General features: G+C 40.2%; 1 protein-coding gene across 1 annotated transcript in view; it reads right to left on the bottom strand.

Moving 5' to 3' along the window:
• The window catches only part of utp20 (UTP20 small subunit processome component), a 36,101-nt gene that overhangs the window by 10,004 nt on the left and 355 nt on the right, over positions 1–25,742 (bottom strand). The window contains exons 2-41 of the mRNA XM_020619167.1: positions 25,426–25,506; positions 25,245–25,311; positions 24,954–25,086; positions 24,685–24,873; positions 24,499–24,580; positions 24,170–24,307; positions 23,767–23,922; positions 23,468–23,620; positions 22,934–23,068; positions 22,705–22,782; positions 22,379–22,557; positions 21,239–21,403; positions 20,875–20,963; positions 19,200–19,305; positions 18,849–18,999; positions 18,637–18,699; positions 16,028–16,192; positions 15,727–15,803; positions 15,357–15,436; positions 14,869–15,133; positions 14,542–14,721; positions 13,184–13,274; positions 12,900–12,985; positions 12,220–12,345; positions 8,360–8,526; positions 7,982–8,190; positions 6,232–6,375; positions 6,053–6,132; positions 5,685–5,919; positions 5,439–5,584; positions 5,241–5,328; positions 4,772–4,915; positions 4,606–4,659; positions 4,233–4,385; positions 3,990–4,145; positions 3,737–3,877; positions 3,469–3,606; positions 3,241–3,380; positions 2,962–3,044; positions 2,445–2,773 (exon numbers count right to left, since the gene is read on the bottom strand). Of these exons, the coding sequence (XP_020474823.1) occupies positions 2,445–2,773; positions 2,962–3,044; positions 3,241–3,380; positions 3,469–3,606; positions 3,737–3,877; positions 3,990–4,145; positions 4,233–4,385; positions 4,606–4,659; positions 4,772–4,915; positions 5,241–5,328; positions 5,439–5,584; positions 5,685–5,919; positions 6,053–6,132; positions 6,232–6,375; positions 7,982–8,190; positions 8,360–8,526; positions 12,220–12,345; positions 12,900–12,985; positions 13,184–13,274; positions 14,542–14,721; positions 14,869–15,133; positions 15,357–15,436; positions 15,727–15,803; positions 16,028–16,192; positions 18,637–18,699; positions 18,849–18,999; positions 19,200–19,305; positions 20,875–20,963; positions 21,239–21,403; positions 22,379–22,557; positions 22,705–22,782; positions 22,934–23,068; positions 23,468–23,620; positions 23,767–23,922; positions 24,170–24,307; positions 24,499–24,580; positions 24,685–24,873; positions 24,954–25,086; positions 25,245–25,311; positions 25,426–25,506 (5,442 nt within the window). The remainder of the gene's footprint in view (positions 1–2,444; positions 2,774–2,961; positions 3,045–3,240; positions 3,381–3,468; positions 3,607–3,736; positions 3,878–3,989; positions 4,146–4,232; positions 4,386–4,605; positions 4,660–4,771; positions 4,916–5,240; positions 5,329–5,438; positions 5,585–5,684; positions 5,920–6,052; positions 6,133–6,231; positions 6,376–7,981; positions 8,191–8,359; positions 8,527–12,219; positions 12,346–12,899; positions 12,986–13,183; positions 13,275–14,541; positions 14,722–14,868; positions 15,134–15,356; positions 15,437–15,726; positions 15,804–16,027; positions 16,193–18,636; positions 18,700–18,848; positions 19,000–19,199; positions 19,306–20,874; positions 20,964–21,238; positions 21,404–22,378; positions 22,558–22,704; positions 22,783–22,933; positions 23,069–23,467; positions 23,621–23,766; positions 23,923–24,169; positions 24,308–24,498; positions 24,581–24,684; positions 24,874–24,953; positions 25,087–25,244; positions 25,312–25,425; positions 25,507–25,742) is intronic.

Here is a 25,742-nt window from a genome sequence, read left to right as displayed (position 1 = left end):
TATATATATAGAGAGAGAGAGAGAGAGAGAGAGATATATACACACACACAAGGAGGTTTATGGAAACAATGTGTTATCTTCATTGATTCTTCATCCAGGTGTCTCCAACCTCCACTGTGTTTGTGATAAATAATATTTACTCGTGGAACCGCAATGTCACTGTATGTCTTCAATATGCTGCAACATGTCAGTAATCAGTGCCGTTATAATAACTTAACATAGCATAACATAACCGATCACTAAGTAGTCACCAAAGAGCAAAAGTGTGTTGTACTGAAGATTGGGTAAATGTGAGATGATTTCTCATAAAGCAATTAAGCTCAGGAAAACATAACTATTTGGCTGCTATAAACACTAAGATGAGCATGGCACCACCCAAGAAATGGAAACCAGGGGACACTCAGCCAAAACCACTAACGTTTTTATCCAAAGCTCCACCTTGTAAACATCAGTGACAGGAGATTATAGGCTATGGTTCAAACACAGGCTGCAGGTGAACCAGTGGATAGAAGCAAACATAACAGTGGCTAGGACCCAGAGCTGTGTGAGAATTTTCATACAATAATGCCATGGTGAAATTTTCTTCAACACCATGAAAAATTAAGTTCAGTAATGAGTCGTGCACACTGTGCTTATGATAAGAAAATGAGCAGTTAGTTTCAAAATGCTGACCATGTTCAAATTACAGTTTGCAACAACTTTGCAACAAGTTTATTATAGTTTTATTATTTTTTATATTTCATTATGTGGATTTCAATTTTAAATTTTTGTTTGTTTGTTCCAACTTCTTTGATTCTGAAGTAATTGGTAGCTTTAACAGTTATTTGTGTGCAATAAACACATCTTATTAATACTCTCCTTGTTTTACATGACCTTTACATGGAAACCATCAACCAAAAGTCTGGTGTTGTGTACAAAACTTTTATCATCCTCTTGCCACCATGCCTGAAAAAGTTTGGTAGGAGGGGGACTGGATTACCATAAATCAAAGTGTCACATTGTCAGTCTGCCAGAACAAATCACACACCAAATAATAGGAAGCCCTGAAGCCACTCTTTAAGCTATTAGGAAAAAGTCCCCTGCCCCCTGCGCGTATTTCAGCAGCTATGCTGGTCCATAAACCTTACAGAGGGCACACTAACAGTTTGTGTGGCCTTAGTGCTCACAGGCCTCTCCTAAATCACTAATCGCCTTACAGGTATGGTGAGTTTTTACTTGTTCAGTTTGTGTTGCAACTTCATATCTATTACTATTCTTATCATATCAGAATACAACTTGTAATGCAAGACAGGCGAGTCTGTAACAGATTAATGAATATCACCAACAATGTGTCAGATTGCCACTGAATGCAATACAGATTTTATCAAAATATTAAGAGGAACTGCAGTTTTGTCTGTTGATTGCAGCTAATTGAAATGTAGGCGTCTTTCCTTAGAGTTTATTAAGTAACTATCACACAGCAGCAGGATGGGTATCCTCTCCAAAGTGAGAAAATTCCTGTGCGCATATTTGCATGTGGTACAACAGTGGTAACTTCATTATTAATAATGGGTTGGTCAGGATTAGCAACTGCAAACATCATTCTTTTCATTTTATTGTCAGTAAAAGCCCAACCCTTTACAGAAATGTTTTTCTGACATGCAAGGTTTATTATTGCGGGGAGTTTTCCGTTTTGTTGTTTGATTTAAAAGTCACAGAATTTTCACCGGTGAAATTATAGTGCACATGGATGTGTTCCCATATAAGACTTTTGTAACAATGAAAACATTTTACTGTGCCACATTAAATTTACAAATGCGATGCCATGCACACAGCATTGAAAACAGTATTTTAAATTCTCTCTATAAAAAATAATTTGTAAATATGTGTACTTCATTTGTCTGCATTATAATAGAAGGCCATCCTGTTTCTAATGACAGTGGAAACAGCAATTTTTAAAAAATCTTCTTGTATGTTTGCTTAACTAGAACTGCTAACTGCACCAACACATTGCTACTTCTCTTTCTGGCTCTCCTGAATGTAGTTTTCCTCATTGGTGTTTTTCCATCTTCTTGTAAGAATTCCCACTGGGATAATTCCTTTTAATGACTGATTCTGCTGTTCAGATTCTTGGTGCAACACCAAATCAAAGCTTTGGCACCAGTGTGTTTACATTTGGTGCACAGTCACAGTGACACAGAAATGGAATAGTCCATTTAGCTGTAATGCATGATAAATGAGGTGCTTTGTGTGCATTGCCAGTTACTGCAGAATAGGTTATATGCATCTCTGAACAATTAAGTCGTTTGGTATGCATTGTTTAAAACATCATAGTACATACCCCTCTTATTTGGGGGCCCCAGGAAACTGCCTCCCTTTGTCTAATGTCTGCCTCTGAATAGATTAGAACTTGTGTGTGTGTGTGTGTGTGTGTGTGTGTGTGTGTGTGTGTGTGTGCATTGTACCTTTGCTGTGAGACACTTGTGCAGTCGTGGCAACACGCTGTCATTAACAGTTTGATGGATGGTACTGATCAGAGTCTCCAGCTCCTCTTTGCCCTGTGGCAGCCCGATGCCCACCTCAGCAGGTTTAGGAGCTACTGGCCCCTTGGCTTTAGTGGTGGTTGTTTCCAGACAGACATCATCCTTTTCTCTATTACTACTGTCCATTTCCATGAGAGTATCAGAAGGAGCAGTCTTCCTGTCAATCTCCATTGCCTCTTCATCATCTCTTAAGTCTGATTTGTCGGCAGCAGCTCCGTCCTCACCATCCTCATTGATCTTGACACTCCCAGCTGGTCAAAAATTTGTTTTATTTACCATGTGTCATTTTATTGAAGTACAATAATGATGTGGGCTCATTAAAACTGAAGCCACTTATTTATATTTCTGCATTTCATAAAAATATCAGAATTTGTTTAAAGAAATATGAAAGAGAGAGCAAATATGAGGTGTCACAGGAAAGATCCGACTAGTCACACACCTTCTCTGGCCTTAGCAGCCTCCATTTCTCTGCTGAGGGTCTGGTGGTCAAAATGGAAAGCCTCAAGGACTGTGACTAGCAAGCTGGAGTCCAGGATTGAGGAGAAAACAAGAGAAGGAGGAGAGGGAAACTGACAAAATGCATCAATTGTTTTAATTTAAATGGAAAGAACTAAGGGAATTAAAAAGGTTAAAAATACAAAAATATTAAAAGCAACCTAATAGTTAAAAAAATAAGGGACACATACACACACACACACACACACACACACAACCCTACCTTACAGCCAATTTCTGTTCAGCCTGTGCAGTCTGCAGGATGTGGATGAACTGTTTCAGGTAGTAGAGATATTTAGACCAGGTCAGCCTGCAACATACCGCACCCACCACCTCCACCGACGCTGATGTCATGTTCTCATACTGCAGTAGAGGAGGCAAAGAGGGGTCAGACACATAAATACATTATGAAACTGTTCATATTTATTTTGTGAGTGTGTGTGGGAGTCACCTTGAGCATCTTTTCATCTAAGAGGGCGGTCATGGCGTATGGCATGATGTAATTCTGGAGAGAACGGGATGTCATCACCACGGTGCCCTGGGTCAGCTGCTTGGCCAACTTCCTCAGGGCCCGACCCCGCCGATGGATCTAAACAACACACACACACAAAAAAACAAAAAAACAACAACAACACAGGGACACATGCATTTAAGTGTTTGTGGTTTAATGTGTGTAGAAGGGGAGACAGAAGTGAGAGTTTCCATGGTTTCTTTCTTACCTGGATGTGTTTCATGTGCTCAAAGAAGTCCGAATCAGGATCATTACAGTCAGTGAGCTGTACCAGGTCTCTGAACTCTTTCTTGGAGGGAAAGGTCTTCACCAGGCAGGCCAGTACAGTGGTGTATTCATGCTGCACTCTCTGGTAAGATGAGAAAGTGGAGGACCCCATTAAAAAAACTTCACACTAAACAAGTGTCATATATTAAATAGCTAGTATGTTTAGAGATTTGACAAAGTGTGTGTGTTTGTACCTCTGTCTTGCTGCGGAGCCCCTTGTGTACAGCGTCCAGGATTGTGTGTTGTATAATGTCCTTGTAAACTTGTTCTCCAGCTCCAACTGCTGCCACCTGAGTTATCACTGCAGACACACACAAGGTGGCATTGTCTGCCAGTGACATATCACCAATCTGCATCAAAGGGGGACAGAGAATGAAAATCTTGATGTGCTATAGCTGTTAGTTTAGACAGGATACCTGCATCCTATCTCTACTGACCTCATAGGTATGGAAACAGTTGTGTATAAGGATGCTGATGTAGTCCAGGTCCAGAATCTGCATATCTCTGACTCGCCTTGTAGCTTCTTGGAAAGCTGTCAGACGCATGTCAAAGTAGACCTCATCCAAGTGTCGACTATCAAATGCATTAAGCTGGATAGAGCAAGCAGGAAACACTGATTATTGTTGCTGTGCTTTGTGAAGAAGGTACACTACCAGCCAAAAGTTTGGACACGCTTTCCCATTGACTTGACCCTAGAAACTACTGTAGACTTCTACATGAGTTGGATTAATATGGTTAGAAAACATCTCTGCTGTCCCTGATACATGTGTAAATAATACTATGTCATGTGAATGTAATAAATTATCTTACCTTTGCTGCTAGGTCAGTGATGTAACTGAGTGAAGGCTCCAGATCTAACAGAGTCTGAAAGCCATGCAGCACAAGCAAATTAAGAGTAAGGAAGATTAATTTTTTAGGTTACATTTTAATTACTGAGAGCATGTAAACAAAATAGTTTTTAGGTTTTCTGTTGTACCTGGAAGACATTGGTGAGGGCCTGTCTGGACATCTTGTTATGGATGATGGAGAAGAGTTTGCTGAGTGGGCGCAGGAAGGCGGAAGGCTGCACACACTGTCGCAGCAGGTTCTGCACAGTGGCCAAGATGTCAATTTCTGTCTCCTAAAACAAAGGCAAAGTGAGGTCATTAAATGGTTTCATGAAAACGCACCATCTATTACAAGTGCCTCTAACACTGCCCAAGAAACACATTTTCCCTGAGTTGAACCACCAAAAAATGTCTAAAAATCTTACCACCTCCACCAGAATCGTAGGACAAAAAGCCCTGACCCCTAACCTTCATTGCTTTTTTTTTGCTTTTTTTATTTGAGACAGTTGTAGCTGTAGCTTTGAAGGCTCAGTTCAAGGCAAAATACAAATTTTCATAAAATATTTATTTGAACACAATCATTTTATAGATATAAAAATATTAATTTGTAAGTCTTACTTGAGGATTGTTGCCTTTCTGGAGGTAGGGTAGCAACAAGCTGATGAACACCGAGCTCTGCTCTTTGTCACTCACAAATTGACTAACCCTGGCAGAGAGAAAGTGACATCAAAAATAGTTTAATGAAACACAAAAAAGTTAGCTTGAAAAGAAAAAGTACCTTGGATGCAGCGGAAAAAAAGACTATGCTGTACTAACTTAGAAAGGATGTTGAGCTCTTTGGCCACCTGTGCCCTGAATTTCTTCTTCCTGAATCTGTCAGTGTTACGTATGACTCTGGTGAAGTACTGCAGCAGGGTGGAGATGTGAGGCAGAAGCAGTCTGGAGCCCTGAGTCAATGTGTCTAGAAAATATAGAACAATGTTCACATTTACCTTTGTCCAGCACCAACATTAATCTTGACAGTAAATTTAGAAGCAATATACAGCAGGCATAAAATGCTATTGCATTGATGAGAGCATCCTCTTCAGGCTGCGGGAACACACAACTGGTGGCACTCAGCTCTGTCTCAGTCTCTGAGGCAACAAAGTCCTCTGTGGTTGCTAGGGACTCAGCTATGTCCATTACCATGGCAATGGTCACTGGGGATGTGTTCTTAGCAGAGAGGAGGGCAAAGACATTCAGAAGGACATCAGACTCTGGGTGGTTTGGTCTCTGCTTGGCCAAGAGGGGGAAGTATCTGAGACAGACAGATATATTTGGAATTCCTTTTATTCTCTCTGGATGAAGACAACTATTAACTGGTAAATTTGCTCCAGTACATAGTTGAGCAATGTCGTGATAAGGCAAACAGAGAAGTGACTGACTCTGACCTGGCATTTTTGCACCACACATGGATGAGCTTTAGTAGAGGGGTCGGGGAATAGGGGCTCTCTGTGGGGAGACGACACACCTGAAGGAAAAAAGGGACCTCTAGGTAAACAAGAATGGTCTGGACAGAAAATAGAAGCTCAATAAAATTAAAAACAAAAAGGTTATTTGCAACATGTACCTGAGGCCAGACCACAGCCTGAAAAACCGCATCCAGCTCATCTGAACTGAAGCTGTAGCAGTCAAAGCGGTCAAAAAAGTCCAGGGTCCTCAGGATGCCGAGTCGCCGCAGGTTCTTCAGAGGACTGATGCAACCTGCCCACAGCTGCAGGCAAAAAGAGGCACTGAGAAACAGGCAGGTATGCAATGCTAAAATGCAATGAATTTTCTTATATAAAGACACAACGTAAAGATGACAATGTGAGTATTACAATTATCTGAAATGACAGACTGGTCATATTATAGAGTTATAAATATGACGTAATGTAGGTGAGAACTGTTTTGCTCTATCTAGGAGGCAGCTTGCTTCTCTGATGCTTGGGTTAACTGTGCAGTCATTCTGCATGTGCAGCACTTACATGCTTGCGTTTTCTAATTTTAAAGTGACATAAAAGGCACAGTATTTGATTCACTAAGGCAAAAGAGCCCACAACAGGGTCCGACTAGTTACAACAATGCAGGACACACCGGGAAGACGAGCCTGATAGACGTTTACTGCAGTGACATGCGGTAAGGTTGACAGCTGGTGAGGCACTAACTCTTTTACAGTCCGATTTACAAATACAAATGAACCGTTAACAAATTGTCTGTTAACAGACAATGCGTTATGTTTTATATCTCATATCACAAACATGACCCATATTTAATTTGAAGTTAAAATTTATTCCAGTTGAGCTTATTTCTAACTAAAAATAATAAAAGTTTATGGTCTTACCTTTACTTGTACACGAAATTCATTTGTCGGCTGGTATGTATTACAAACCCTTTTACCGTTCGAATCCAATATTAAAACAAATGTTTTCATTAAAGAAGATCTTAATCTTCCATTTTGATAGGATTGTAAAGGAAATATAAACAAGCACGAAGAAGATTGTAGGTAGCGCAAGAATCTGTGGGCTACTAGCGCCCTCTGCCTTGAGGCAGGCGTACTGTTTGCCTCACCGAGTAACTTTTTTTACTGGGTTTTATGGTTAATCTGCAGCCTAAACACGTTACAGGACTACATTTTATACATTATCCAGATTATGGCAAGGCAGAGCATATAATCAGAGTGTTTGAAAGCATTTTATTTGCAATATATAGAGGGACAGCGACACACTATTTGCATCGCATGCAGTTTGTGAGGATTACACGATCCACCGAGAGGCACAGCAAAGTTCTGCCTCATCGCGCATCTCCTCCATGTATTTGAACAGGACATACGGAAATTCTGCTATTCTTTATTGAAAAAAATTCCTTCAACATCGGATTCGAACGACAAAAGGGCCTACAACACACACCAGCTGACAAATATTAACATTTATTATATTTTATGGTTAACTTTTTTTTCTTTTCAAGATTGACAGGGGAGGCTCTGCCTCACCTGCCTCCCCTGACCGCACGTCACTGGTTTACTGACAACCCAATGTTTGCCAAAAGCCAATGTCGGCTTGGCCCTTAAGCTCACAATGGCACATTTTGACTACAAAGTCAACACATACACTGTACATTAGTGGTATTTTTTTAAGGTAAGAATATTTTAAATAACGCAGTAATACAAGCAGCTGTATCTGAGCAGCATCAACCAATTCAATTTGGCATTTCTGAGATACTCTCAGGCTATCTTGCTAATTGTTATTTATAATGTATAGGAAAGAAAGAAGGAATCTGATCATTAGAAACCTGTTTAATAAACAAATATTAAAGAAACTATCAGTCCTTAGCCTGGTTACCTGGTGCCTGTTGTCCAGGACAGTGGACACAGAGGCAGTGACACAAAGCAGGATCTGCAGCACTTTGGGCAGGTAGATGAAGATGAGGTGGCCCAGTTTCTGGATCACCACATTTATAATATTCAGCAGACTGTGCTGACGGGCCAGCGGCAGGATGGCACCCACATCTGTTTCAGCCACTGCCCTCTCCACTGCTGCCAGAGTGGAGCCTTAGGACACAGACAGAGGCAAAGGCTGAGAAGCTTTCAATTTTTACCCTCAGGTATCAAGGGAGCACCAGTTGAAGACCGGTTAGTTTTCCTATTTTCTACTGTAGTGCATAGTGTAAAACTAAATCACTTTGTACTTCATTTTTTTTCCCCCATTCTAGTTTCCTACCTTGGCTGTGATGCGAGACGGGCTCTAGCAGCAGGTCAATGAACATCCCCAGCTCCTCAGCCTGACAACCTGCCAGGAAACGCAGAATGATGGAGGACCGGGATGCAGCGCTGGCCTTCCCCTGGAACTTACTACCTGCTTTACTGCACAGACGCCCAAACAGGATCCTGTATCATGAAACAGTAAACAGAAATATTTCAGCTAACGCTGAACTACATTTTTTTTTTTTGCCACGGCAAAAACATCTTGTTTGGGTTTTACGTACTACAGAACCAGGTCATAATTCGCACTTCCAATACTGCCAAGAGTGTGTTTTGTATGACAAAGAGTGTGTAAAACAAAGTATTAATGCTTGATTTAAAAATAATAATAATAATAATAATCATCTTTATTTGGCCAAGTATGTTACACACAAGTAATGTGTTTCCGGTACAGAACTGAGGCAGCCATCTGTGGCGCCAACTCAACCAATGGCTCTAACCATCAGGGGCAACTTGGGGGTTCAGTGTCTTGCCCAAGGACACTTTGACACGTGGACTGCAGGCACTGAGATTCGAACCTCTGACCCTCTGGTTGGGAGATGACTGCTCTACCCACTGAACCACAGTCGTTTAGCCAAACAGCTCATTTTTGACTCACATTTGCCTGTGTTACAGAATTTGTTGCTAATTATTAACTTTAACTTGCTACATTAGATTAGCTAGCCTAGAAGCTAGCTAAACTAGTAGCTTAGTTGAGCACAATAGCTTCTCCCTCTTCCTCTCCTTCCTTCTCTTGCTCAGAGTGTCGCATGTTAAGTTATTCCTCTGCCTCCTAATAGTATCCGTAATAAATGTCAGATGACAGCAGCATTGGAGGTGAAGCTCACAGAATTGTAAGAGTGGCTCTGCACCATGGAAAATGCCCCAACTATGCAGGCCCATGTAGCAGGTGCAGGCCCTCCTAGAAGTAATGTTAGGTCAGCCCAAGCTAGCTGTCCCCCAGCATTTCATGAGCAGCCGGGATCTCAGCCAGTTGGCTGGGTGACAATTTGCAAGAGTCATAGCTCAAAACAAATGCCCATGGTAGGGGCATTTGTTTTGGGCATTTAGCACCTGCATGTTAATGTTTCAAGTCGTTTGTCCCCACTCAGTAACACACCTGCTTAGAAACCAAATATGGTGATTGGTGACTCCATAGCCAGAAACATGAAGCTACAGTCACCACCAGAAGCTAATATAGGAGAAATATGATCTCTCTTGCTAGTTCCCAGTCAGTACTCCTGCTGCAGCATAAAAACCCTCCAGTTAATCTAAAAGGCTGCAGCCAGAGTACTCACACAGAGATCACATCTCTTCCATATTAGCTTCTCTCTGCTGGCTCCCTGTAAAATCCAGAATAGAATTTAAAATCTTTCTCCTAACATACAAAGCCTTTAATGACAAGGCTTCATCAAATCTTAAAAGACCTCATAGTGCCTTTTCATTCCAACAGAGCACTTCGAATTCAGAGTGCAGATCTATTTGTTGTTTCTAGAATTTACAAAAGTAGAATGGGAGGCAGAGCCTCTCAAGCTTATAATTAGGGCTGGCTCAGGTGAAACGAAGCTTTTGCTTAGTTATGCTGCTCTAGGCAAAGATTGCTAGGGGTCCCACTATGATGCTCTAAGCTCCATTCCTGTCCTCTCCTTCTTTCCATGCATCTATATGCCACCATTATGAGTCACTAACTGTGTTTCTCCTCTCTCCCGTAGTGTGTCTTCTATTTCTTCCTTTCTGCAGGTATCCCTGGCTCTGGAGTTGTACGTTTCTGAAGAGCAGTCACTGGCCACATCAACCTGCCCAGTGCTTGTTTGTTTATTGTTGTGTCTTCTTGCTTTTCTTTCTCTCTCCTCTATCCACTCACGCCATCAAGTTGAGGCAGAAGGCCGCCCACCAAGAGCTAGGGTCTGTCAAAGGTTTCTTCCGTTAAAGAGAGTTCTTCCTCCCCACTGTCACCAAGTCCTTGCACAAGAGGAATTTGTTGGGTTTTTCCTCTGTAATAATAATAGTAAGGTATAGACCTTAGTTTGTAAAGTGTCCTGAGATGACTTTTGTTTTGATATGGTGCTATACAAATAAAACTGAACTGAAAATTGACTTGCCCAGGAAGCCCATAAAACAACAGGTCAAGTCACATACACAGGTAGTTAAGGCCAATTCAGCCAGAGTGTGTTTTAATACACGCTTTTCATGCAACAAATAGAAGTCAATTCTATGAAGTGTCTCCCCAACACCCTTGCGGTGTGAGCTGCGCATCGCCCATTTTTTTGCTTTAGGTCTACAATCTCTGGCACATTGTGCACAGCATAATCGCCACGCACTGCTGTTTAAATCACCCAAGTCCCTGTTTTCTGTTTCAAATTATTTTACTGCTGTCTGTTATGATTACGTGCATAAGGTCTACATGAAAACTGTTGTTCAGTACATTTCTGCTGTTGATTGGTCTGGTGAAGACCATTTGTTCATCTGTTGTCCTTGCAGCTCATCAGGATCTGATGACTGACAGCTGCTTTGATGGTGAACGTTAAATGTCACATCTCGCTTTCAGTTAGGCTGTGGTTATGTTGTTGAGTAAAGCACCGACCAGTGAACTGTTGAGACTTTGCAAAAACAACAACAACAGCAGCAACAAAAAAAAAACAAGTCACACATTATAACTGTCACTGAAAAGTAACTAGCCTATATTAATCCACAAAGTGTTTGGTCACCTCTATAAAAGGAACATGGATTAGGGATGGAAGACAGAGCTCAGAGAGTGTCAGGTGAGGAGGGAGGAAGTGTATCCAGGTAGGCAGACGGTATTATATTAAAAATTCATCTATCATGTATTCACGGTGGGGGGTGTCTCATCTGTATTATAATTAGTGATGGGCAGATGAAGCTTCATGAAGCAATGAAGCCTTTCATCCAATTGGTTCACTCCAGCGCAAAGCTTCTTGAAGCTTCATTTGCTCTAGTAGAACATCTACTGGATGCAACAATATCAGTTGGCATGAATTTGAATTTGTGTGGCATTTGCAGAAAGCCTGTGAATAAAATTGTCAGCAAAATAAAGAAGTATGCAAAACACATATATTGTAGTGATGGCAGTATACTGTGTATATCTCTATATATATATATATATGTAACGTTGAGGTATGGCCAGTGATTATGGTTTAGGGGACACATCATTGGTTTTTATTTAAAAACAACAGTTTCTCCACTGTGGCAGGTCTTAGGTGATTTTTTTTTGACAATCCGAACCACTTCCTGAATCAGTCACGTGGTACAGCCGGGCAGCGAGGCTTCGGACGTCATCATTTTCAGCTCCTCACCTAAATGACGCAAGCCTCGATACGCGCATCGCGGAAACGCCCCCTCCCCTACTCGGCACACGCTTCGAAGCCTTGATACGGAACATCACATCACTAATTATAATAGGAAAACCACTGAAGAAGATTGAAAACTCTTGTTTCTGTATGCCTATCAACTACAGCCAGCGGTTTATTAACTTAGCTTGGTAAAAAAAAAAAAAGGAAACAGCTAGCCTTGTTTTGCCCAAAGCTAAACAGATAAATACATTTTAGAGGCACTGGGGGGTGATTTTTAAAAACTTTGACAAAATAGCCATTTTCCATTTCCAGTCTTTATGATAGGCTAGGCTAACCAGCTGCTAGTTTCATGTTTAACATTAGCATACAAGATTGAGAGTGATATTAAAACTTCTCATCTAATTCTCTGCAAGAAAGTAAATAAACACATTTCCCAAAATCTCAAATTATTAATTCAAGATGGCAATGAAAATACTAAAAAGAAAACATACTGTGCACGGCCACATGCAGCACAAACAGTAGCAGTTACCTCATGAGAAGTGGGATGAGTCTGGCTCTGTGTGAAGCATCGACCACTCCTGTCTCCTCAGAAATATTGAAATGGACAATCTCCTCTTTGAAGCATTTGTCATCCAGAAGCCTCTCAAGATTCTCTCTGAACCAAAATACAGACACACACACACAAAAGGTCAGAGACACAAGGGCAAAGAGTAGCTTGTACAAAGATTCTTTAGCAGACACCTAAATTTAAATGAAAGAAAACTCCCAGTTGCTGATAATTTAACCTCATGATTCTGTATGTATTTTAATAAGCAGTAAATGACCAACATCAAGTGAATCTGAAATGCCAGGTTAAAGAAACAAGTCTGAATCACAGAGCTAGTAGTATGTCACTGTACTTAAACCATGTCAGTGTGACAGCCTGAAGAGCCACACACATTACCATCTGTAATGCAAAACCTCCCTGGAACTACACATCTATGTGCAGACAGGCTGGATAATGGATAATGGTAAATGGATAATTTGATAATAAACAGCAGAAGGCACATGTATCAGGCAGAGTGACCACTGAAGGAAACATTCCTCTGTCTGTAAACATAGATAGTGGATAACACGAACTCACTTGTCAAAGAAGCTCACAATGATCCCAGTGAGGAAGAGAGACAGTGCGGCAAGAGAGATATCATTACTGTATACTTGTTTTCTTACTTGTATGGTACTATGTTGAGGTCTTTGTATGTGAGAACACATTCCAGAGCCACTCGCTGAATCTGCTGGTCCTGATGGCAGAGCAACTGAAAATAGACAAACAGATAAAGCATGTCATGCTAGTCTGATGTCATAGCAAGTACTCAAACTTGATGCAATAACAGACAAGAGACAAGGTCCATTGCGTCTCCATTTGCTTCTAGCATTACTTAAAAATTTCAAAATATTTTTACACATCTTACTATTCACCCCACAACTGCCTTACTGAGGGCTAATACACACACCTGGTTATACAGCTCACTGAGGCTACCCTCCAGGTAGAGAGCACGAGGATTGGTGAATTTAGCAAATACCTTCAGATGAGCGATTAGCTGTCTGGGAGGGAAAACACAAATACAATGAAAAACTAGACAGTACTCAGAGAGCACACCTCCACCAAGGGACAAATCAGTTTCCCCATAATGCCATAAAAGCAATATTCCTATGATAGTTTGACCTCATAATATGATTGCTTGACCATGAAAACATACTGTTGGCATTTTGAATGATGCTGATCATTATTAGTTTGAAAGTTATTCAAGAAAAATGACAGACATGACAGGCATCCACACGTTGGTTTAGGGGTAAAATGGGGACTTCAGTGAGTGGCCCGTTGACAAAGAGGTGAAGTCATCACCTTTCTGCAAACTTGTGTTCTGCTTGTTCAATACCCATTTGATAAACTACTCGTACAGTGTCCATTACTTGCTGACTGTTGCTCTCCTTCTGCCTTACTATGAAAATATGTCTCCTCTAAACTGACACCGACTGAGGTTATACTGGGTGACGGTGTTGTGTCGAGATCCGTTTCCCTGTCGAGATGCGTTTCCCCTGACCTGAACCCTAACCTTAGCCTAACTCTAACTACCAAGGGGGCTGCTAGTAGAAACACAGTTTTAACTGGAGCAACACAATCTCGACAGGGGAACACTTTTTGACACAAGAACGGTAAGAAGCATGGGATGTACCACTCATTAGGTTCCAACGGTGGAAACGCAGCTATAATGTGCAGCTAGAACACAAGCGTTCTCACCAACTGTGTTCTGAACGAGAAGTAGCTGCTTGTCAACAGAGCTACAGTAGCTTGGTCTGATAACTAGCACTCACATTTCCAAAAACATCAGGACAAATTCTAAATTGGTATTACCTGGACAGACTAACCACATAGTTAATCTATTTTATGTTTTTTTTTCTCATTTATTTGGGAAGCTGGTCCTCTGAAATTTTTTTTACAATCAAAAGTGGGCCTTGAGTTACAAAAGGTAAAGAAGCCCTGGAGTAGACCTCCATTTCTGGAAGTGAAAAGCTAGTTTCCCTCATTTCACCTTGAACAAACTTAACCTGCCTTCTTGAATATCCCCCAGATTGTAGCATGTCAGCTAGCTTTAGCAACCTGAACCTGGATCAAGAAGCTGCTGAAAAAATATATGGCAGATTCATTTCAATATGTCAGGTATTTAATGAACATTTACTGTAGGTAAATAAAAGTATCATATCGGAATCGGTATTGGTAGATTCTTAATATTAAAAGGAATTCAATCGGTATTGGCCAAAAACACTGGATCGGGACATCCCAAGTATTTAGTATGATTCTGATTGTTACTTGGCAGCAGCTCTTCTTGGAAGTGTCTTCCTCTGCTGTCTGCTTTCCTCCTCTGCCTCCTGCTCATCTTCCTCTCTCTCTTCTTCCACAGCCATACTAGACTCCTCTAGGGGAGCATTGCTCCGCTTCCTTAGGTCCTGAGTGGGAGCCACCAGCAGGTCTGCAGGGTAAAACTCACTCCTGCCAACAGGAAAACCATCAAGACCTGATACTTGCATTCTCATAACACTAATCTACCAGTTCTATTTAATTTTATTATTAAATATTCAATCAAACAAAAAAAAAAATCATCTTAAATCAATAGGCCTGCTGTTCTTAAACACGGACCTGATAAACCGGAGAAGCAGAGGGCTCAGTTCCCGGCTCCGTGGTTCCACCCTGTCAGGGAACTGAGCCATAGTGCGCCACAGCAGGCTGCGGAAGTTGAGGAAGTCTGTCCTCTCAATGGGGTCAGAGGTCAACTTCAGCTGCTCTAGGAACAGCACGCCAACATCCCCACTTTCAATGACATCACAGCCAGGCTGACCCTGAAGACTGTACTCTTCCTCTTTGTTATCAACATCATATTTGATATCCTGCCGCAGTTTGTTTTCTTTGACACATAGAGAAGAAAATCTAATTTAACCACATTTCATTTGCATACATTCTTTAAAATATATTTCCTTCCAAATACATACAAAAGAAACACCAGTATGTTAATGTTTTAGCTGAGTTCTGTATGTCTACGCTAACATGTAAAACTGAACAAACAATTTTACATGCAACAAATTAAATTATGATGCACCAGAATCCTGCAGTCCAGCATGCAGTCTTACCAGCTAAACTTGCCACCATCTCCAGATGTTCATAGTAGACCTTCCAGAAGTCCCTGTTGTCCATCCCTCTGGCATGGCTCCTGTGAGACAAAAAGAGACTAATTTCTATTCAATGGGCACTTCAACATTTTAAATATTTGTCTATATTTATTTTGGCAAATTAGAAATGTTCTGTATTTTAAGCAGCGAGGGCTGCTAGCATTGTTTGCATCCCTCATTTATAACGAGTGTGTTCAAAGGTACAGTAAAACAACAACAATCTATGATGGGATACATGAACGACAAAGTAAAAGACTCATTAAATCAAAACATCATAAGCATGTTGATTTCAGCTCAGTGAGTACTGGTTAGTGATATTATTTATACTCACAAAAGAAGTTCGATGACCGCATCCCACAGTGGCCTGAAGTTGACAAACAGCATTGCAATGAGATAACGCAGAGGCACCTGAGAAGAAAGAAGTGAAAACAGGATGTCTTTACTATGGTATGCTGCTAAAGCAACTCCTGTTATACTTTCAATGGGAAAATGCATATAATCTTTTGGACCAGTACTGTATCTATAGGTGTACTTTATAAATCTACCGTTATTAAGACAGTTTTCTCTGCAAGTGCATGTTAAAGGAATGGGATAAGCAATCTAATTATACTAGCAATACTAATTATCTCTACCTGCTGGAAAGTGTCAGACAGCCCCCGCGGCAGGCTGCGCTGCACAAGATCATGTCTCAGCTTACGGAGGTGAAGCAGCTTGTCTCTGTAGTCCTGAACAGAAGCCGGCACCAGCTCAGCCTGCAGGCACACTGCAAACACTGGCTGAACCTCCACATTCTCATCCTAGACAAAGGTAAAGACACTCATATAAGCATAAGCTTATTGTTTCTGCAACTCCTATACTTTATGAAATAAATTAATCAGTCATTCCATTTTGATGCATAATAATTTGACACTTTTTGAATAACAGTAACAGATGTTTTCTGGTTGCAGCTTATATAACACAAAGATCAGCTTTTTTTTTTTTTAAATAGCATTTTATTGTAAATTAAATCTCTGTGGGAATTTGAAATTGTCTGACAAAATTAGTCCAAAATACAAAACATTACAGAACCAGAGAACTGGCTGAACCTCCACGTTCTCATCCTAGACAGAGGTAAAGACATTTACATATAAATGCATGAGCTTATTGTTTCTGTAACTCCTATACTAAATAATAGTTTAAAGAGCCCATGGCATGCTCATTTCTAGCCATTTAATGTTGAATCTTGGGTGCCTCTAGATTAGTTTTGCACCTATCATAACTCCACATAGTCTGTCATTATTTCAGAATGATAAAACCAGAGAGCCGCTTCCTAAAAATGAGAGGATAGTTCGTGAACGTGCAACTTCTGCTGCACTGTCAAAAGTGAACAGCACAACAAACAGCAACAGCATCAATTAATCTGAATTTCTCCTCCACAGGTAAGCAATGGTATATGTACTGATGAAAAGAGATTTGTAACACTTTAAACAGAGAGGGTAGTCGAGAAACCCCTTATTTTAACTGGCATAATGCATACATAGTAACCTCTCCAGCCTTACAACAATGTTCTCTAAAGTTACAGAAACAACGCATTAACAGGCATGCAACGTATGTTTTTTTTTTTTTTTTTTTTTTTAAACTTACTGTTAAATCCCACCAAGTAGTGGAAACATGACTCCCTTTCAAAGTACAAACCCCAATTCCAATGAAGTTGGGACACCGAGTAAAACATAAATAAGAACAGAATACATTGACTTGCAAATCCTTTTTGACCCATATTTAATTGAATACACCACAAAGACAAGATATTTAATTTTCAAACTTTTAAACTTTATTGTTTTTTGCAAATATTCACTCATTTTGAGTTTGATGCCTGCAACATGTCCTAAAAGAGCTGAGACAGGGATATGTGTTACATCACCTTTCCTTTTACCAACACTTGATAAGCATTTGGGAACTGAGGACACTAATTGTTGAAGCTTTGTAGGTGGAATTCTTTCTCGTTCTTGCTTGATGTACGACTTCAGTCGTTCAGCAGTCTGGGGTCTGCATTGTCGTAATTTGTGCTTCATAATGCGCCTCACATTTTCAATGGGAGACAGGTCTGGACTGCAGGCAGGCCAGTCTAGTACCTGCACTCTTTTACTACGAAGCCACGCTGTTGTAACACATGTAGAATTTGGCTTGGCATTGTCTTGCTGAAATAAGCAGGGATGTCCCTGAAAGAGCCATCACTTGGATGGCAACATATTTTGCTCCAAAACTTGTATGTACTTTTCAGCATTAATGGTGCCTACAGAGATGTACAAGTTACCCATGCCATGGGTAACTTAAAGCACACCCCCATACTATCACAGATGCTGGCTTTTGAACTTTGCGCTGATAACAATCTGGATGGTCCTTTTCCTCTTTAGCCCAGAGGACACACCGTCCATGATTTCCAAGAACAATTTGAATTGTGGACTTGTCAGACCACAGCGCACTTTGCCACTTTGCATCAGCCCATCTCAGATAAGCTCTGGCCCAGAGAAGATGGCCACATTTCTGGGTGTTGTTGATGTGTGGCTTTCACTTTGCATGGTAGAGTTTTAACTTGCACTTGTAGATGTTGCGATGAACTGTGTTAACTGACAATGGTTTTCCGAAGTGTCCCTGAGCCCATGTGTTAATATCCTATACAGAACAATGTCTGTTGTTAATGCAGTGCCGCGCCTGAGGGACAGAAGCTCTCGGGCATTCTGTGTTGGTTTACGGCCTTGCCGCTTAAGTGCAGAGACTCCTCCAGATTCTCTGAATCTTTTGATGATATTATGAACTGTAGATGATGAAATACATAAATTCCTTACAAATGTACACTGAGAAATGTTGTTCTTAAACTGTTAAACTGTATTTTTCTTCACATCCTCTGGTCACAGTGCAGGCAGCAGGAAGTAAAATATATCCACAAAACCGCAGGCAGTCGAAACATTCCGCTTTTACAATGGCACTGGTGGATGTCAGGCAAGCTCACATGAACGCACCAATGCCTGGAGATTATGACCATTCAAGGAAATCCAAAGAGTCTCACAAGTGAGAGTTTGAGAGACTTGTATAAACCGAGTAGCTTCTGCAAAGAAGTACTAGAACATATGTATACCCCATTTTTTTAGCTTTAGGTAATGTCCAAGATGATAATTCACCATTGTAACATTGTAGAAAAGTCAAAAAACAAGGAACAGCATGCCATGGGCTCTTTAATGAGATTCTGGACTAACAGCCATACCTTAGTCTGTGGAGAGACCTCTGCCTCAAACTGAGAGAGAATCCTCAGGGTCAGGAGGCGGATCTGAGAGCAAACCAAATAATTAGTCTAACTGGTGGCAAAAATGTAACCATTTCATATAAGAAATCTTCACATTAGGAGACAGCATTGTCATTCCTGTCTGCAAGCTAACTATGCATTTAGGCAACCTTTGACTATAATTGGAGACCTACCTTCGAAATATTGGAGGAGAGGTTGGAATGCAGAATCTCATAGACCTCAAGCAGTGCACTGTGGGACAGATGCTTTGAAACACCACAGAGTGACAGGCGGGTATAGTAGAGGTCGCCCAGCAGCAAAGCTGACAGGTCTGTGGGAAACTTCCTGTAAGAATCACAAACAAAATTATCATAGCTTTAAATGCTTCAGTGAAAGTTTAAAACATTTTTTATAGTGTTTGAATGAAGCAGAGAGAAGACTTGTACTCTTGATATTCTGATATTCAGTAACAAAAACACATTTTATAATGGGCTTATAATACCTAAAAAAGACCAAGAGAGACATGGAAGCTATGCATTACACACCTTAGTAGTGATATGATCTTGTCCACAGTTACCAGTGACAGGAGCTCTGCAGAGCTGTCCAGACTTAGAAGGCAGCTCAGGGTCTGCCTGGCTACAAACAGCCCAGCTGAAGCACAGTGGATGGGAGAAAAAGCTTCAGTCAGTCAGAAGTCATTAAAGCAAAACGTAATGTACTATTGAAAAAGCGTCATTCTATTTTCACACTTGTTAGGATAAACTCAAAATATAAACAGATTTAATGGGGTCCTACTGGGGGATTTAAATTTCATTCATGTCTATACTGCACTGGAGTAAATAATTCCTACATAGATATAGTGACAGAATTAAATACACTTTTGGTTTATACATAACTATCATGGTCAATATAATTTGGCTTTTTTACAAAATAAATTACAAAAAACCTCTTTAATGTCAAAGTGAAAACAGGTTTCTACAAAGTAATGTCATTTAAATAAAAATATATAATGGGAAATAAGTGATTGCATAGCCCTGGAAGGCTTGTAAAGGTAGAAGGTAAAATGAATGCAGCAAAATACAGGAAAATCCTGGAGGACAATCTTATTCAGACTGCAAGAGAACTATGGCTTGAAAGAAGATTTATTTTCCAGCAAGTCAATGACCTGAAGCATACAGTGAAACCCACACAGAAATGGTTTAAAGACAACAAGGTGAGTGTCCTGGAATGGCTGAGTCAAAGCGCAGACCTCAATCCAATAGAGAATTTGTGGCCGAACTTGAAAAGGACTGTTATTTTACCTCCTGCTGCCTGTATTGTGACCAGAGGATGTGGAGGAAAAAAAACAGGGCTGGGAATGTTCGGGTACAGAGGACTCGCGGGGTCTAAAGTGGCGTGAATGGAGCAGCCAGAAACTTAACGGTAAGTCCCACCAATTGCATTCCTGTTAATGTGTTGTTTCTAAAGAGAGAATTGTTGTAAGGCTGGATAAGTTACTATGTCTGCATTATGCCCATTAAAATATGGGGTCTCTCAATTACAGGCCTTGTTCAGAGTGTTACAAATTTCTTTTCATTGGTACATATACCACTGTTTACCTATGTAAGGAGGAGAATTTCCGTTGTGGTTCACTGAGCTGTTCACTTTCAAGGCAACACCGTCAGCAGGAGGTGTGCATGTTCATGAACTAACCTCTCGTCTTTAGGAAGAAGCTCTTTGGTTTTATCATTCTGAAATAATTACAGACTATTGGAGTTATGATGGGTGCAAAGCCAGATTAATAATTAAATGTTTGGTAAAGAGCATGCCATGGGCTCTTTAAACTATATTAAGTATAGGCGTTACAGAAACAGTGTTTTTACCTCTGTCTAGGATAAAAATGTAGAGGTTCAGCCAGTTCTCTGGTTCTGTACCATTTTATATTTTGTCTGACAATCATTTCAAATTCCCATAGAGATTTAATTTACACTAAAATGCTATTTAAAAAAATCTTATCTTTGTGTTATACAAGCTGCAACCAGAAAACATCTGTTACTGTTATTCAAAGTGACAAATTATTTTGCATCAAAATAGAATGACTGATTAATTTATTTCATGATTTTGCACATTGACAAATTAGTCAAATAATTATTACATTGCAACCATTTGAACATTTTGTTGTTTATATCTATGACACTTTCCATACACTGTGGACATGAAGGAAAACAAGAAATCACAAACCTTTCCCCAGTTTCCCACTCTCGACTTCACACAGCAGGTGATTTAAAAAAGAAGTCACAGCAGGAGCAACACTAGCTGGAGCCAGAGGTCTGATGAACAGCAACAATAACAAACAAACAAAAAAACAGCAAATACATTAGGAGTAAGTAAATACAAACAGTAGCAACGATGGTCATTTCTTCACACCACGCCACATGTTCAGGAGAATAAATTCAGCTCCATTTATAAAATTCCCTGATATTTCTTCACTTTCACAGAAAACAGATCACACTCACTGTTCTTGTGTGAAATACACCTTTCATAAACAAACATTATAGTGGGAGCTCCTAGGAAGTGTAATGGTGGAAAAATTTATGTGTGTTACCTGAGGTGTGGCAGCAGTATCAGGGCAGCCCAAGGCAGGGACAGGTCAGTGATGGGCTGGTTCTGCTTCTCAGGAAATGTGATCAGTGACAACACCAGCTCTGGTACTGCTGGCTGCTCTGATGTTGTACTGCTCACCTGACCTGCCTCCTTACTGCTAAACACACTGTTGGGGGAGAAAAACCCATTGAAAATATTCAAATTTAAATATAAACAGTGCTGTGAAAAAGTATTTGCCCCCTTCCTGGTTTCTTATTTTTTTGCATATTTGTCACACTTAAATGTTTTGGATCAAACAAATTTAAATATTAGACAAAGATAACCCACATAAACACAAAATGCAGTTTTAAGTGATGATTTCATTTATTAAGAAGGAAAAAGCTATCCAAACCTACATGGCCCTATGTGAAAAAATAATTGCCCCCTAAATCTAATAACTGGTGCCACCCTCAGCAGCAACAACCTCAATCAAGCATTTGTGATAACTGGCAATGAGTCTTTCACATTGCTGTGGAGGAATTTTGGCTCTTCTTTGCAGAATTGTTCTAATTCAGCCACATAAGAGGGTTTTCCAGCATGAACCACCTTTTTAAAGGTCATGCCACAGCATCTCAAAGTCCGGACTTTGACTAGGCCACTCCAAAACCTTCATTTTGTTTTTTTTAAGCCATTCAAAGGTGGACTTTGGATCATTTAAGTTTGTGGCTGTAATGTGACAAAATCTGAAAAAATTCAAGGGGTATGGAATACTTTTGCAAGGCACTGTACCTTGTACATATAGATCCATAAAATGCATCTAGACTGTGTGTATATACAGGTCCGTAAGTACTTTTTTCTTTCCTAATGCACATTCCTTGTTTGTACATTACATTGCTGCCTTACATAAGGACATGTACATACGCATTGAGAGCCGCTGTACCAGAGTCAAATTCCTCGTGTGTCCAACACACCAGCCAGTAAAGCTGATTCTGATTAAACATTTAAGTGTGACAATTATGCAAAAAAAAAAAAAGAAACTAGGAAGGGGGCAAATACTTTTTCACAGCAGCGTAAAAGAAATTTTAAATAGCTGCATGAATCCAACAACCAAAGATTTGGTATATTTCTGGTCAGTTATTTGAGATAATCTGTAGTTTCTCACCCTGTGGTCTGGCCAGTGAACAGCAGTGGGTAGGTTTCAAAGGCCATGGAGCCATCTGTGGGGGGTGGGGCTTTGGCGAGAATCAGACTGACTAGAACATCCAGGCCACAGTGGCGAGACAGGGCATTGCCACAGCTGAACAACCCAGCAGTGAATTGTAGCAGGCTGGGGAGGAAGAGCTGAAGGAGAGGGAAAAGCAAAGTTAGTGTTGGGGAGCTGACTGAGAAAAAGAAAAAAAAAAAACACATCACACGAGAGAAGACACAGAGCGACCCAAATCAAGAGGAAAATACAGGATATGCTGTATCACTCTAGTTACAACTCACCTGTTCAAACTGTTTCATGGTGAACATCTTCTTAGTGAATTCAAGTATCAGGTCTTGCCCTATTGTACTGACAAACACCTGATAATGAACAGCCAGAGTCAGAAATGTATAAACACATTTATTTTTGGTCACATTAAACAAATCAAACTTTTTTCCCTTCACACAAACTCTTAAATATACAGATGTATTCTTATTTGCTGTTTTCTGTTCAACACAAGCACACAGCCACCTTTTGAACTGTCTCCTGGATGAGTACGTTGGGCAGGGTGATGTTCTCACCAAGAAGCAGAGAGGAGATGATCTGGAGGAGAAGATGGGAACAGGACGTCGACAGAGTTGAGCTCTGAATCAACCGCAACACCATCTGCAGGAGCAGCAAAATAAAATGATGACAACATACAATCTAAAGACACAGATTCTGTGAAATTTCTTATACCAAATCTAATCAAATTTATTTATATAGTATTTTAAAAACAACATCAAGTTGACCAAAGTACTTTACATGGGCAGAATAAGATCACAATAAATAACTAAAATAAAAATAGAATCAATACAAGAATAAAACAGCACAACAACACAAACATATAAATGGCATACAGTCAAAATAAAAAAAGCATCAGGCCCTACTAAGTATTAAAAGCCAAGGCAAATAAATATGTTTTAAGTAATGATTTAAAAGCAGTCAGGCTGGTAGCTGATCTAACATTGAGAGGTAAAGTAATGAAATGAAATGAAATCCCTCAAGTGAATGCTCTCTTCTTACCTGGCAGACAGCCTCTGGCTTAGTGACCTTGGCTCCATCCCCGTGGGATACCAGAGTGTGGAGAATGAATAGTAGCCTCTCCAGCTGCTCTACCACTTGGTCTGCCTCTTCTCCCTTTGCCTCCATGACATCAAGGACCTCCATCACACTGACCTGTAAACAGGGACACACCACCATCAGAACCAAGGGACTCAATGTAAAAACGGACCTGAATAAAAAGACAACAATATTCCACTATTTTGCACCTAATTTTGTTACTAAAAGTAGTCAGAAATATCACTGTGTTCATTCATGCTAACCTGTATGGACTCCCAAAAAACCAGGAAGTGTTCTCTGTGAACATAACTGGCTGCAGCCTGGGCCATGTGATTCAGTGCGCCCCTGACAGAGTCCCATGGCAAAGAGAGCCCTGGGCTGTTTGTGGGACTGAGCTTTCGCAGAGCCATAGGCAAAACCTGGAAAGATGGGTGCAGAGAAACAGAAACAAAAAAATGAAGATTATTCACAATTACTGTCTACTACTATACAGCTTTGTGCAAAGAAATGTACACATAAGGTTTTACATTTCTGAACTAAAAACTGCAGTTTCATATTATAGCTGTATCACATCAAATCATTCATGTGTTAAAAAGCAGAGACTCTTTAGAGCATCATCATCCAGTGCACATTTAATTTAACCCACTTCTTGGATAAGAAACTCACAGTTGCAGCACAGGAGTGGAACATGTTTCGGACTCCTTTGCACATCTCAAAGAGCAGCCGACCCACTCCCTCTGACTTGTCGGGGTGCTGCTGCAGGTCTGAGAACACATGAGTCAGCAGGCCATCAAGATCTGGAACCTATTCGATGAAAGAAATTTTTTTTTTACATGGGTTCATTACACAAAACAATTGAAACATAATATTTGAAACTACTGCAAAAAATGTAAAGGGGTCACAGTTAATTTAACTTTATTTTGAATTCTGTTTATTACAACAAGTGTAGACAACAAGCACAATGTTTTACATCTGCTCACATTCAAATAAGTTACCTTTCTCATCAAGAAAGAGAAGCTTTCTGCTGCAAACTTGCGGATGTGCTCCTTCTTGTGTGCCAAAAGTGTGCTGTATAAACTGTAGATTGGAAAGCAGTAAAGTAATAAGCCAGTGCCAATCACCAGCACCGCTTGAAAATTCACCTCAGAAGTGTCCACAGAGTCTACATCAATCTCTCTCACCTGTAAATGTTGATTATGTCCTTCACCATAAGCCTCCACAGGTACTTGTAGAGGTAGGAGAGACATATGAAAGCCAACTCCAGGACCTCTGTGTCCTTTGTGTCCAGTAGCGAGGTGATCAGAATGAAGAAATCAGGGAAATGGGGGTAGAAGTCAGTTTGTAGATCTATAGCCAGCTGCACCACCAGGCTGGAGGAAAAAAAAATAGTTAGCATATCCTCAACTAGTAAACACAAGTCATACACAAAACATTACAGACAACAACTCCCTCCAGGAGTGGCTGGTAGGCCAGGCTGTTCTTGACAGCAAGGTGTGTTTTCAGACTATCCACTATTGACTTCTGATGGAAAACCAGCATGTTGAATGACTGGCTCTTGTTGGATACCTCTCTCAAAAATGCAGCTGTAGAGGAAAGGTATCAGTGTTACATTAGCTGGAAACAAACACCTTTCCTCAGGTTTAGAAGTAGAAATATTAAGCTATTTATGCTCCTAACATATCACTTGCTACAAGATTATAATATAGCAAATTATGTACAATTTCTTTCATTGTATACATACTGAAATGCTCTGTCAAGTTGAGGTCTCTCCATTTTGTTAGCCCTTCAGAAAAGTATGTTTCTACTTCCTGCATAAGAGCATAAAAAGTCATCACCAATCAGTTACAAGCCATACAAACGGGGACGTTTACTGCATGAACGAGAGGAATAATTACAGTGCCATGATTACTGTTTGAACATACCTCAGCATAAGATCCAGTTCTGTCAATACGATGGATGACATCAATATTAATATTAGCAAGTCTTTCAGCAAAAGTGAGAAACTGAAAGAGATAGGTAAGAGGTTATAGTCTGCTATAGCTGAGAGACAAATGATGTAATAATGAGACTAACATTATATCAGGGCTTCCAGATTAAATGCCATCTTTCTTGTAAAATATTAAACTGTCCTGAGTGAAGTTAGCCTATTGATTACTCTACTTATTTAGCTAAAACCTGCATATAAAAATCGGTTCAACAGTGTATTAAGACGCTGATAAAACTGACTTGTTTAAACAAC

Source organism: Monopterus albus, unplaced genomic scaffold (genome assembly GCF_001952655.1).
Source record: "Monopterus albus unplaced genomic scaffold, M_albus_1.0 scaffold216.1, whole genome shotgun sequence".
Taxonomy (NCBI): Eukaryota; Metazoa; Chordata; class Actinopteri; order Synbranchiformes; family Synbranchidae; genus Monopterus; species Monopterus albus.
This window is presented reverse-complemented; position numbering and strand designations above follow the sequence as displayed.